This window comes from Anomaloglossus baeobatrachus, chromosome 2 (assembly GCF_048569485.1).
Source record: "Anomaloglossus baeobatrachus isolate aAnoBae1 chromosome 2, aAnoBae1.hap1, whole genome shotgun sequence".
Lineage (NCBI taxonomy): Eukaryota > Metazoa > Chordata > Amphibia > Anura > Aromobatidae > Anomaloglossus > Anomaloglossus baeobatrachus.
In genome coordinates, this window is record NC_134354.1 from 702,504,125 (window position 1) to 702,518,031 (window position 13,907).

The 13,907-nt window shown below is 46.8% G+C and overlaps 1 protein-coding gene across 1 annotated transcript in view; it reads right to left on the reverse strand.

Annotated features, from left to right (window-relative positions):
* Positions 1 to 13,907, reverse strand: part of LOC142289984 (transketolase-like) — a 140,871-nt gene that overhangs the window by 112,146 nt on the left and 14,818 nt on the right. Inside the window, exons 2-9 of the mRNA XM_075333928.1 lie at positions 7,145 to 7,262; positions 5,695 to 5,808; positions 5,453 to 5,550; positions 3,763 to 3,954; positions 1,427 to 1,545; positions 648 to 841; positions 326 to 490; positions 59 to 215 (exon numbers count right to left, since the gene is read on the reverse strand). Coding sequence (XP_075190043.1) covers positions 59 to 215; positions 326 to 490; positions 648 to 841; positions 1,427 to 1,545; positions 3,763 to 3,954; positions 5,453 to 5,550; positions 5,695 to 5,808; positions 7,145 to 7,262 — 1,157 coding nt within the window. The remainder of the gene's footprint in view (positions 1 to 58; positions 216 to 325; positions 491 to 647; positions 842 to 1,426; positions 1,546 to 3,762; positions 3,955 to 5,452; positions 5,551 to 5,694; positions 5,809 to 7,144; positions 7,263 to 13,907) is intronic.

The window sequence follows — 13,907 nt, forward strand, 5'->3', positions numbered from 1 at the left end:
GGTAAATATATTTGAACAAATGGCACTGACTTATCCAAACCAAGGAGGAAGCACTCACCTATGGAAACTCCGCAGTGAGAGCCGCACAGGTTGATGTTACTGTCGGAGATGGCGGCCATTCGGATATGGTCAAAGGCCCTGGTGAAGAATGTGGCGAAGGCACTGGCGAAGGCAATGGTACGGTCTCTGGTGGTGCAGCCCACGGCCACGCTCACCTGCACAGAACACAGAAAAAAAAATGGTTACTGAGACATATGGGGCAAACCAATCCCCATGTCCTCGGTGGGAGCCGCCGCCGGGCGGTGGAGGGGCTCGGCACACTTACCATGTTTTGTTCTGCGATGTAACATTCGACATAGCGGTCGGGGTGCTCCTTTTTGAAAATCTCGGCAAAGGTGGAGTTCTTGGTGTCACCATCCATGGCAATGACTCGATTACTGGCGTGGCCAAGTTTAGCTAAAGCCAAACCATACGCCTTACGAGTCGCAATCTGGAAAAAAACCCAAAAGATTAGTATCTAGACAAATCCGAATCCCGGTGGACCTTCCCCATCTGACCTTTATGGGCACAACCTATGTAGATTGACCCTTTTACACCCAGACATCGGTGCCCAGTGGGTATAACGGGTACACGGAGCAGTCACCCACCTTTTCTCCCAATTTGAAATTAGGAGGAGAAAGCATCTTAATGTTCTTGATGCTGACAGTCGGGGCGTCTTCCACCGGAAGCGCGGGGCTCAACTTCTTCTCGCTTTGGATCTTGCTCTCTATCTCCTTAATCGATTGCTCGGCCAGGTCTTTCGGCAGCGGCTTTCCGTGCCAGTTTTCCTTATCTTCGACACCTTCATGACAGGAGACAAAACAGGGTGAGATGAAGTCCGGCTCCTGGACATCCGGCTTTTATGGGAGGAAAACCAGCGGTAAAGTGCTCCAGTCTCTCATTGTAAGACATGGGAAACATTGGCGCCTATTGATTTCAACGGAGAAATATAAGAAAAGTGTCTCTCTCCTGTAAAGAAAGAAACCTGGCGAGTGCCACTATTAGGAGGCAGCTGGAAATGACACTTGGTGCTCATGAAGTTCTATGGAGAATTGTGTCAGTTTAAGCGAACTTGCAGCATAATTTCTGTCTCTGCCTCTAACTCTTCCCTTCTCCACAGAACCTGAGCTCTGATGGCGAATCTCACAGTTTGCTGGTAACATTACCTTTCCATGCTTTTGTTTTCGAGTCTAGAGTTTATTATACAATATATTTTTTTGCTTTTGTGTATGATGTATATTATACATGACATATCTGATCCTTCAATCGAGCACCGTATTGATCTCTGCAACTTCGGCAAGTTCCAATACAGCAGATGCATAAAGATGAAAATATGACAACATTGCTGGCGCTGTGTGAGGTTCCTACAGCACTATATGTACCGTACCTGTGATCCCTTTGCCTTTATATGTTTTAGCGATGATGGCGGTTGGTTGATTCTTCACAGGAGTGAACGCCTTGCACAGCTCTTCCACGCTGTGACCGTCCACAACGACTGTGTGCCACCTGAAACACAGGAGTGGATCTAGCGGTCAGCACGGGAAGGGGACCCTCTGTGACCCCGTATTAGGGGCAGACACGCAGTCTTTGCTCACAGACACTAATGGTAAAAATTGATGCATTTTGAGTATTTAAAGATCCGCTTCATGGACTGGATCACAAAACTACTGACGTCAGATCCACTTTTGTCATCATTTTCCTCCACCAGATCTATACGTGAATGCTCCTTACAGGGGTCCGGCCATATTACCTTTATGCAGTCGTGATCCGATCACGCTGCCCCCCGGTTTGGGCACCGGACAGGTTCCCTCTGAAGTTCCCCAATAACAGGAGATGGGTGGGAGCGCTGGGTGTGAAGACCTCCACCGATCGGATATTGATTAGCGATTCCCAGGACAGGTCATCGGTATCATAGGATCGGACAATCCCTTTAATAATCGTCAATGAGACGTTGCCTTGTAACGATGGCTTCAATTCCATTTCCAAACCTAAAGCCCCAAAAATCTGGCAGCGCAGGGCTCGAGTCTACGGCAAGGCTTTAAGTATATATACCGCCCAACCAGAATATGGAGACCTGTCCCGCTGTCCCGGAAGGTCGGGGAAATGTCCCGTCTAAGTGCACCTGTGTCCTCGGGAAATACTGAAGACAATGGCGGAGCAAGGAGCGGATAGCGCTTTTCATCACTTTTCTGTCTAGGTAGAGCCTGAAACTTCTGCGAGAACGCAAGAGCAGAGGTGTGACTCTGTGTGTATGCGACATTATACTATGGGGGGCACTGTACTGTATGTGAGGGCACTGTACTGTATGGGGGATATTATACCATGGGGGGCACTGTACTGTATGTGGGGTATTGTACTGTATGGGGGATATTATACCATGGGGGGCACTGTACTGTATGTGAGGGCACTGTACTGTATGGGGGATATTATACCATGGGGGGCACTGTACTGTATGTGGGATATTGTACTGTATGTGAGGGCACTGTACTGTATGGGGGGGTATTGTACTGTATGTGAGGGCACTGTACTGTATGGGGGATATTATACCATGGGGGGCACTGTACTGTATGTGAGGGCACTGTACTGTATGTGAGGGCACTGTACTGTATGGGGGATATTATACCATGGGGGGCACTGTACTGTATGTGGGATATTGTACTGTATGTGAGGGCACTGTACTGTATGGGGGGGTATTGTACTGTATGTGAGGGCACTGTACTGTATGGGGGATATTATACCATGGGGGGCACTGTACTGTATGTGGGATATTGTACTGTATGTGAGGGCACTTTACTGTATGGGGGATATTATACCATGGGGGGCACTGTACTGTATGTGGGATATTGTACTGTATGTGAGGGCACTGTACTGTATGGGGGGGTATTGTACTGTATGTGAGGGCACTGTACTGTATGGGGGATATTATACCATGGGGGGCACTGTACTGTATGTGGGGTATTGTTCAGTATGTGAGGGCACTGTACTGTTTGGGGGGGTATTGTACTATATGTGAGGGCACTGTACTGTATGGGGGTATTGTACTGAATGTGAGGGCACTGTACTGCATGATGGGCACTGTACTGTACAGGAGCACTATTGTATGGGGGGGCACTGTACTGTATGGGGGAGCATTATATTGTATGGGCGGACATTGTACTATATAAGGGGGCACTGAACTGTTGGGGGGCATTGTATTGTATGTCGGGCACTGGACTCTACGGGGCACTGTACTGTACGGAAGGGGCATTGTCCTGTATATGAGAGCACTGTACTGTGTGGGGGGGCACTGTACTGTACGGAGGGGGCATTGTCCTGTATGGGGGGGGTATTGTACTGTATGTGAGGGCACTGTACTGCATGAGGGGAACTGTACTGTACAGGGGCACTATTGTATGTGAGGGCACTGTACTGTGTGTGGGGGGTACTGTACTGTATGGAGGGGGCATTGTCCTGTATCTGAGGGCACTGTACTGTATGGAGGGGGATGTACTTTGACAGTAACATACTATACGGGTGAATATACTCTGGGGGGAATATACTGCCAGTAAAGCAGTGCCGCACATGTGGGAACATTATTGGGCTTTACTAGGCGCAATATTTCTGTGCAGACAGAAGCCCGGGCGAGATTAGGAAAATGGCTCAGGGTAAAGCAGAGATTTCTGTGCCACACTACCTATGTGGCCCCTTTCTGCTACACCTGCACATGTTCTACGTGTCACTTACCCGAAGGCCTCGCAGCGCTTCTGATAGACGTCCACCTTGTGCTGCAGCGGAGCCGGCTCGCTCTGTCCCAGTCGGTTCACATCTATGATTGCAGTGAGATTGTCCAGTTTGTACAAACCAGCAAAATTCATCGCTTCCCAAACCGAACCCTCCGCGGTCTCTCCGTCCCCGAGCAGACAGTACGTCCGGTAACTGCGGAGATAAGCAGCCGTTTATGATCTCACGCTTCTCCATTATTGAGTGTGTTATATTGGTGCACCACCAGATGGCGCTGGACTCCTGCATATACACGGACTGGATCCGCACCCCGAGTCCACACCCGGCAGACCTGGAGAAATGTCTGGAGAACTGCTCCAGAAAGATGGAAAGATTGGCGGCCAAAAAAACTGACTGATGTTTATCAGTAATGAAAAAACTGAGAGAACTTACCAACAGACAAATGTGAACAGGTGCAAACCGAACATGAAATACAGCAAATGTACAGCTGCACTCTGAGACGCTAAGGTATACAGACAGTGAATATAGGAATTAGGACATCCATTACTGCTAAGGAAACAAACTTAAAAATTGAGACAGCGCATAAAAAAGGCCAGTCTTATGTGAGCCCAGCAGCCAGCGTCAGGGCGTATCTCTCTTTAGCCTTTTTTTTATGCGTTAAGTGTCTCAATATTTCCATTTATTTCCTTAGCAGTAACGGATGTCCATATTCCCATATTCAATTGTTGCATGCCTTGCGTAATATTTACACGGACCAAGTGGTCTGGAGGCATGTGCAATATGGATTTGATAGTTGGATCAAAAATAGTTTATGGGATCATGGAAAAATCAGACTGCACTTGGATGACATCTGAGTGTGCTCCAATTTTTGCAGACCATCAGAAAGGAGATGGGGACTTTTTTTGTGTTTTCTTTAAGTGTAAGAAAAACTAGAAAAAGGAAAAAGTAAAAGAATGCTTAAAAAAAAAAAATAAAAAAAAAAAATTGGTCTGTATTTCTGGTATGTGGAAAAATTGGACATCTGAACGAGCTCTAACCCAGAGCTGGTAACAAGCAATAGCTCCTGCACCCGTGGACCGTGCCCCTTTTTGTACTACATGGTCTGCACAATGGTGACTGCCAACCAGTGCATGGAGCCACTTTACAGTTTTGAGACGACCAGTGGACCATGCCCCTTTGTGTACCATGTCGACTGCACAACAGTGACCGCAAACTGGTGCATGGAGCCACTCTACAGTTTTGAGAGAGACTATGGATGTCACTATTTCTACTACACGGACTTCACAATTGTGCATCGCCAACTGGTACATGGAGCCCCTCCAGTTTTGACACATCCAATGAACAGTGCCCCTCTCTGTACCACGTGGACTGCACAACAATGACCGCCAATCAGTGCATTGACCGATGCTACAGTTTTGAGATGACCAGTGGTCCGTGCCCCTCTTTGGTGGTCCTCGCTGTGCAGTCCACAAGGTACAAATCGGTGCATGGACCAACTCTATGGTTCCGAGAGACTATGGACCGTGTTACTCATTCTACTACATGGACCGCACAATTGTGCACAGACAACCGGCACATGCAGCCCCTCTTAGGTTTCCCCGATAGACGGCCTTCATATAGAGACAAACAGTTGTGCACTGAACTTATACAATATAAGCACATGCTGAAACAAATTCAGTAACAGAAGCATTACCTGGCCTTATCAAAGTGTTTAGCGGTGTAGGCCATTCCAGCCGCGGCCCCCAGCCCTTGTCCCAGCGATCCTGTGGCCACATCCGTGAATTCTTGTCTCTACAACACAAAACATTAGAAGATCAGATATCTTCACACCTACATAAGATGTACACAGACTCCTGAGCTGCTAACAATGCCCGCAGTGGTGAAGAAATGCAGAAACACCAAATAACATGGATGCCAGGAGAATAGCGAACGCACCGGCACCGGATGACCTTCAAGGACAGAGTCGAGTTTCCTCAAGTTCAACAGTTCTGGTTCTGGCAGGAACCCGGCCTCGGCCCAGGCTGCGTACAAGATGGGAGCCGCGTGACCCTGAAAGAGGAAAATATCCAGTAAATGCAACGTTCCCACAACGAGAAGACACAACATCCTCTACAGCCTCCATGTGCGCCAGATACCGGTCATGTGATCGCGGATACCTTCCCACACTATCAATAACAGAACCTCATAAACATTGCAGAAAAGACAACACAATGGGAGGAGAAACCATCAAGAAAATGTGACTGCCCTCAGCGACCATCGGAAGAAAATGTGACTGCCCTCAGCGACCATCGGAGGGAAGAAAATGTGACTGCCCTCAGCGACCATCGGAAGAAAATGTGACTGCCCTCAGCGACCATCGGAGGGAAGAAAATGTGACTGCCCTCAGCGACCATCGGAGGGAAGAAAATGAGACTTCATGGACCTACATCTAAGGCCGGACATGTGAATTACACGGCGGTCAGCCGTACGCTGGGATGGGCCGTACACATGCACACCCCACTGGAGGGAGCACGCATTCTCAGCGAGCAGCGTACTGAAGGAAGGGGCAATTAGGACAACTGGCAGCTCAAATGTCAAATGGGACTGGGCAAGTCTCAAGGTATGTTCACACTGAGGTGCGGAGGATTTCTACAGATCCTCCTCAAAAACTGCTCTAAAAACTCCTGGAAAATCATCCACTTTACGGTTCGTACAGGGAGAATTTTTTAGCTTTTTTTAGCTTTTGAAAAACGTCCAGGGAAAAAGGAAAGTGCATCGGATCCTGATGGAATCCTCTCCAGACCAGGCACTGTCCAATCAGAAGGCTTCAAAAGAACAAAAATAAAAACCTCTTCCAAACCTCTTCAAGACATAAAAAACTCCAACAAAAGCTCCTTAAAGAAGGAGTTTCGTGAAAGGGTTTCTGCATGAAAAACTTCCCAAAAAAACCCAAAACACTCAGTGTGAACAGTGCCTAACACGCATGGTGCAGCTTTCCCTGACTTGCCATGCAGGGCGCGCTGGGCAGCCCCCATACTAGAGAGTAGTGTATCCGGGTATTAATGGTGGATCCAGATGGGTTTGGAGTTTGCTATTCCTGCGTTTCCATAGGATAAATTAAACCTTGTTGTTCACTGGGGGTCCAACCCGATCCAGAGAATGACAATCTAGTGTGTGGCTGGACATGCCCACCCCCACTCCATTCATTGTCTATGGGACTATGGGGGATAGCGAGCGATATCCCAGGCCATCTCCAGTCCATCCCAGAATTAATGGATCAGTGCCGTGCACGTTCAGCCAGTGCTCCCTTCAGACAGGACTCGGAGGGCCGCAAGTTATAATTTGTGGATAAGTGATAACTTCCAAAAATGGGAGTAGCCCCCTTTGAACTGAAAGTATACCGCACCTTAGACATCACAAAACGATCATTGTTGGGGTTCTTGGGATCATGAGGTTTGAACTTCATAGTATGGAAGAACAATACGGACATGATTTCCGCAGCGCTGCAACATGACGATGGATGTCTGGGGAGGAAAATAGAAAACACGGTCAATAGTTACAATATATCAAGATAGAAAACTAGAAAAAGAGCAGAAAGCCGCCTGCAGACAAGACGCCGGACTATTAATGGTTTAAATGAAAGATAAAGGAGATTTTTCTTTTCGGGAGATTATTTTTCTTCCTTATTTTTTTGTTGCATTTCTAACTTGCAGTACCAACTTTCACCACTTCCCTAGAGCTGTAGTTTCCATAGAAATCAATGCAACAGCGCCCCCAGCACTACTACTACGTATATACAATGAGTTCTCTTTACTGATTGACAAAATGTCTCCCTTTCAGCCAATAGAGACTAAATAAGTGTCCTTTACAAAAGAGTATAATTTAAAGGGGTTGTCTAGAATAAAAAAACAAAACAAAACCAATAACATGGAAGTCTTTGCCCAGACACAGCGCCACACCTGCCCACTGGTGATGTGAGGTATTGCAGATTAGTGCCACTAAAGTGAATGGGGCTGAGCTGCAAAACCAAAACAAGCTGTATAGAAGAGAAGGACTTTTTGGGGAGAAAACAGATATGGTTTTCTAAAAGGGCTCTCCGCTACTTGGACAGGGATGGCCCATTGTACCCTGCAGACCGGTGAGAACCATCAGATGCTTTTAGGGTAGATTCACTTACAGAAGAGAGAGTCTAACAAAATGCGTTTACTAGGGACTGGATATTCCTGCAATTGCCGGTTAGGTTTCTGCAGGAACGGCAGATATGTAGACTTCTGCAACAAACTTTTTAATTGTTCCCGTGCAGAATTGTGCATCAGTGTAAAACTTGCAAATAATTTTTAATCATAAAAAAATATATATATATTTCCGTTTTGTGCACACAGTAGAAGTGAATAGGAGCGGAGCTGCAGATACCAAGGATAGAACATCAATATCTAAAGAGCGAAAAACAACTTTAAGATGTCAAACATTATATAAAAATTACTTAGGATCCCCTATAGATGACGGCCGTCCCCCTCATGCAGCACGCAGGGGCGGCTGGAATATTACGGGTTTACTGCTATAAATCCATGCAGGTTAGGACAGACACCGACACTTCTACACGGGCCGCAAATACCGATTACTCATCCTCATAGGGCACAATGGAGCTCGGCTCCAAGATCTGCATACCTCTTTATTTATACATTTGTTAGGTTCAGACAAAAGAACAGTTTTCTACATGCAAAGATTAATATTTCCAACCCTGCAAACTGCGCTTATACTTAGCCGAGGTCTAGAAGTGCATCCGCTTCATGGCCTGAAACAGGGAGCAGGAAACAATGAGAAAATCGTACAAGAAACATGTGCCGAAACCACAGACATAGCAATAAGACATCGGGCACCCAGTATGGATGTATGGAGGCTCAGTACTGTACTAGTCTCCATACTAAGCTCAACACAGTACTAGACTCCATACTAGTCTATCTAGTACTAGGCTCAGTACTAAGCTCAGCACAGTATTGGACTCCGTACTAGGCTCCATATAGTACTAGGCTCCATACTAAGCTCAGCACAGTACTAGACTCTGTACTAGGCTCCATATAGTACTAGGCTCAGTACTAAGCTCAGCACAGTACTAGACTCTGTACTAGGCTCCATATAGTACTAGGCTCAGTACTAAGCTCAGCACAGTATTGGACTCCGTACTAGGTTCCATACTAAGCTCAGCACAGTACTAGACTCCGTACTAGGCTCCATATAGTACTAGGCTCAGTACTAAGCTCAGCACAGTATTGGACTCCGTACTAGGCTCCATATAGTACTAGGCTCAGTACTAAGCTCAGCACAGTACTAGACTCCGTACTAGGCTCCATATAGTACTAGGCTCAGCACAGTATTGGACTCCGTACTAGGTTCCATACGAAGCTCAGCACAGTACTAGACTCCGTACTAGGCTCCATATAGTACTAGGTTCCATACTAAGCTCAGCACAGTACTGGACTCCGTACTAGGCTCCATATAGTACTAGGCTCAGTACTAAGCTCAGCACAGTATTGGACTCCGTACTAGGTTCCATACTAAGCTCAGCACAGTACTAGACTCCGTACTAGGCTCCATATAGTACTAGGCTCAGTACTAAGCTCAGCACAGTATTAGACTCCGTACTAGGCTCCATATAGTACTAGGCTCCATATAGTACTAGGCTCAGCACAGTATTGGACTCCGTACTAGGTTCCATACGAAGCTCAGCACAGTACTAGACTCCGTACTAGGCTCCATATAGTACTAGGTTCCATACTAAGCTCAGCACAGTACTGGACTCCGTACTAGGCTCCATATAGTACTAGGCTCAGTACTAAGCTCAGCACAGTATTGGACTCCGTACTAGGCTCCATATAGTACTAGGCTCCATATAGTACTAGGCTCAGTACTAAGCTCAGCACAGTACTAGACTCCGTACTAGGCTCCATATAGTACTAGGCTCAGCACAGTATTGGACTCCGTACTAGGTTCCATACGAAGCTCAGCACAGTACTAGACTCCGTACTAGGCTCCATATAGTACTAGGTTCCATACTAAGCTCAGCACAGTACTGGACTCCGTACTAGGCTCCATATAGTACTAGGCTCAGTACTAAGCTCAGCACAGTACTAGACTCCGTACTAGACTCCGTACTAGGCTCCATATAGTACTAGGCTCAGTACTAAGCTCAGCACAGTACTAGACTCCGTACTAGGCTCCATATAGTACTAGGCTCAGTACTAAGCTCAGCACAGTACTAGACTCTGTACTAGGCTCCATATAGTACTAGGTTCCATACTAAGCTCAGCACAGTACTAGACTCCGTACTAGGCTCCATATAGTACTAGGCTCAGTACTAAGCTCAGCACAGTATTGGACTCCGTACTAGGTTCCATACTAAGCTCAGCACAGTACTAGACTCCGTACTAGGCTCCATACAGTACTAGGCTCCGTAGTAAGCTCAGCACAATACTTGGCTCCATACTAAGCTAAGCACAGTACTAGACTCCTTACTAGGCTCAGTACAAAGCTTCATACCGTACTTGGTTCCGTCCTCGGCTCTATGCAGTAATAAGCTCACTAGGCTCAGTACCAGGCACTCCATGCCTACTGCCCCACATAATGCCATTACAGATACATTGTCTTCTAGAGGAATTACATTTAGGAAAGAATATCTCCATTGTATGCCAGTTTTGTACTGATTTTATAGTTAAGTCTTTGCTTTTATTCACTTTTCACCAAATGTCCCATCTTGCACCAGTCCCTGTCGGGAGTAAGGTGTTTGGCGGAGTATCCTGTTTGGTGCATGTTGTGTTTTTTTTTTATACAGGATTTGAGACTCTTGGTGCTAAAAAGTTGCAAAAACCTGGATAAAGATAAAAGTAAAGCTGCATTTATAGCCAGGAAGGTGATAGCACAAAGATGGATGGGGGGGGGGGAATACCCACAGTCAATCAATGGAAAAATATTAGTGAATGCTACGGTATAATACCATATGGAAATATAGTATATAGAGATAGAGGATGCCCTCAGAATTTGGGAGAATGATGTGAGTCTCCGCGACCGCACTTATCCCCTAATGCTGTGGACTCTTCGCTTTCACGATATGTGCCTGGACGAGTTCCAGAAGTTTAATCATTTGAAAAGAGACTCCTGATACAAATGGCCCCGAGGCCGGTTATAATTGTGACACTGAACTAGTATCGATTTTTGTTGCAGGATCTTCTAGGACTGTTAGAATGCAATGCTTTATAAAGAAATGTATCCTATTATGTTATCTTCATTATTAAAAAAGTGATATAACATTTGTAACATTGTGTTGTATAAATAGAATAAATTGAAATTATTACACACTAAGTTACTATATGTTTGTGATCTTTATCCTGTGGAATTTTTCAATAAAAAGGAGTTTAAAAACCCCAGATAAAAGTAAAGAACATTTTTTGTATAAACTGTATTTGCCATTTTGAAGAACTTGGTGCAAAAAAAGTCAACAAATATCACAAGACAAAAAAAAGAAAAGTGACTTAAATGAATAATTCTCGTGGACCGGTGATATACGTGGTTTATGGGACGACCCCTTTAATTTTGTAAGTTCCTTCTTGTTGTGAAACTTTTAGTAACAGGAATATTAAATAACAGCCACTTTCATCATCCCATCAATTCGGATTGCACGACGTGTGTTCCTCATCCTCAGGCCTTACACAAGAGCGGAGTGTCCTAACAGGAGCGCAGCGCAACAATGTCACCAGATTGCGCATTTCATGAGATTCCACCCAAATTCCACTGGTATTAGCGGTGTATTCTGGACGGCTGAACTGGTAAAGACGGTTTAAAGGCCTGACTGCCCACGAGGAATGACAGACGCCGACTCATCACCGACTAAAGCAACAGCACACAATTCTTAAAAAGACTTTATAAAGTATTCCCATGCTGTAAAGTGATGGCGGCACTACATTATCAGATCTCTGGGAACCAAAGCGATCTTCAGAATGAAGAGGCCGCAGCACGAAGGACATTACACAGCGAGACTCGATGGGGTCACAAAGTTAGCCGGCCAATAATGAAAAAATGATAACCGGATAGTGATATGATACAAGATGGGAATAATCATCTAAACACAGATAACAGCCCCAGATCATGACGCTAGTAACACACGACAGAGCGGCCGGGGGTGCAGAGCTCAGTGATAACAGCGCGTCCTGTAATAGGAGACACCGGGGGAACAAGTCCATTCCTGACATTTCTTCCTCATCACATATGAGTGATATTATTGAGAAGTGGAAGGAACCGCAACAACTCAGCCACAAAGTGGAGACCCCCATAATGTTACAGAGCGGGGGGCCGAAAGCTGTGATGCAAAGGGAAGAAAAGTCCCCACCGCTCTGCTGACCTCATAACTGCAGAGTCCAGACCTCCTCTGGTGACATCAGCACAAACACTGCGCCCGCCGGGGGCTTCATGGCCGAGAAGCTGCAGCCGTACATCACCAAGCACAATGCCGAGCCGTACATCGCCAAGCACAATGCCGAGCCGTACCTCACCAAGCACAATGCCGAGCCGTACATCACCAAGCACAATGCCGAGCCGTACATCACCAAGCACAATGCCGAGCCGTACATCACCAAGCACAATGCCGAGCCATACATCATCTAGCACAATGCCGAGCCGTACATCGCCAAGCACAATGCCGAGCCGTACATCACCAAGCACAATGCCGAGCCGTACATCACCAAGCACAATGCCGAGCCGTACATCACCTAGCACAATGCCGAGCCGTACATCACCAAGCACAATGCAGAGCCGTACATCACCAAGCACAATGCCGAGCCGTACATCACCAAGCACAATGCCGAGCCGTACATCACCAAGCACAATGCCGAGCCGTACATCACCAAGCACAATGCCGAGCCGTACATCACCAAGCACAATGCCGAGCCGTACATCACCAAGCACAATGCCGAGCCGTACATCACCAAGCACAATGCCGAGCCGTACATCACCAAGCACAATGCCGAGCCGTACATCACCAAGCACAATGCCGAGCCGTACATCACCTAGCACAATGCCGAGCCGTACATCACCAAGCACAATGCCGAGCCGCACATCACCAAGCACAATGCCGAGCCGTACATCACCAAGCACAATGCCGAGCCGCACATCACCAAGCACAATGCCGAGCCGCACATCACCAAGCACAATGCCGAGCCATACATCACCAAGCACAATGCCGAGCCGTACATCACCAAGCACAATGCCGAGCATTGGATGGAGCGGTGTAAAGCCACCACTGGACTCTGGAGGAAACTTGTCCTGTGCAGTGACGGATCGCACATCTATATCTGTGTCTGATAGAGGAGTCTGGGTTTGTTTATGGAGGATCCTCCATGAAGGAGGAAGAGAAAATATATATCCTGCTGGGGGAAGAAGAGAGCGCAGTGGAGATAGCAGCGCGGTATGTGAGCGAATGTCATAGACTTCCAGAAAGAGAACTATGATAAGTCATGGACTTCCATAGCCCCCCATCCCAGATGTGGCCCCCCAATCCCCACCCTGGATATGTCCCATCCACCGTTACCACAGTCCCCACCCTGGATATGCCCCATCATAAGCCATGGACTTCCATAGCCCCATCCTAGAAGTGCCCCCACAGTCCCCACCCTGGATGTGCCCCATCCATCCTTCCTACAGTCCCCACCCCCCATCCCCACAGCCCCAGTCCCTAATGTACACTTGCTTTGGCAAAACTAATTTGTATTTGGTCCTGCCAATAAAGCTTATTTGATTTGACTTGATTTGATAGATAGATGGATAGAGGGCTAGAGGGATAGATGGGCTAGAGGGATAGATGGGCTAGAGGGATAGATGGGCTAGAGGGATAGATGGGCTAGAGGGATAGATGGGCTAGAGGGATAGATGGGCTAGAGGGATAGATGGGCTAGAGGGATAGATGGGCTAGAGGGATAGATGGGCTAGAGGGATAGATGGGCTAGAGGGATAGATGGGCTAGAGGGATAGATGGGCTAGAGGGATAGATAGATAGATAGAGGGATAGATAGATAGATAGAGGGATAGATAGATAGATAGAGGGATAGATAGATAGATAGAGGGATAGATAGATAGATAGAGGGATAGATAGATAGATAGAGGGATAGATAGATAGATAGAGG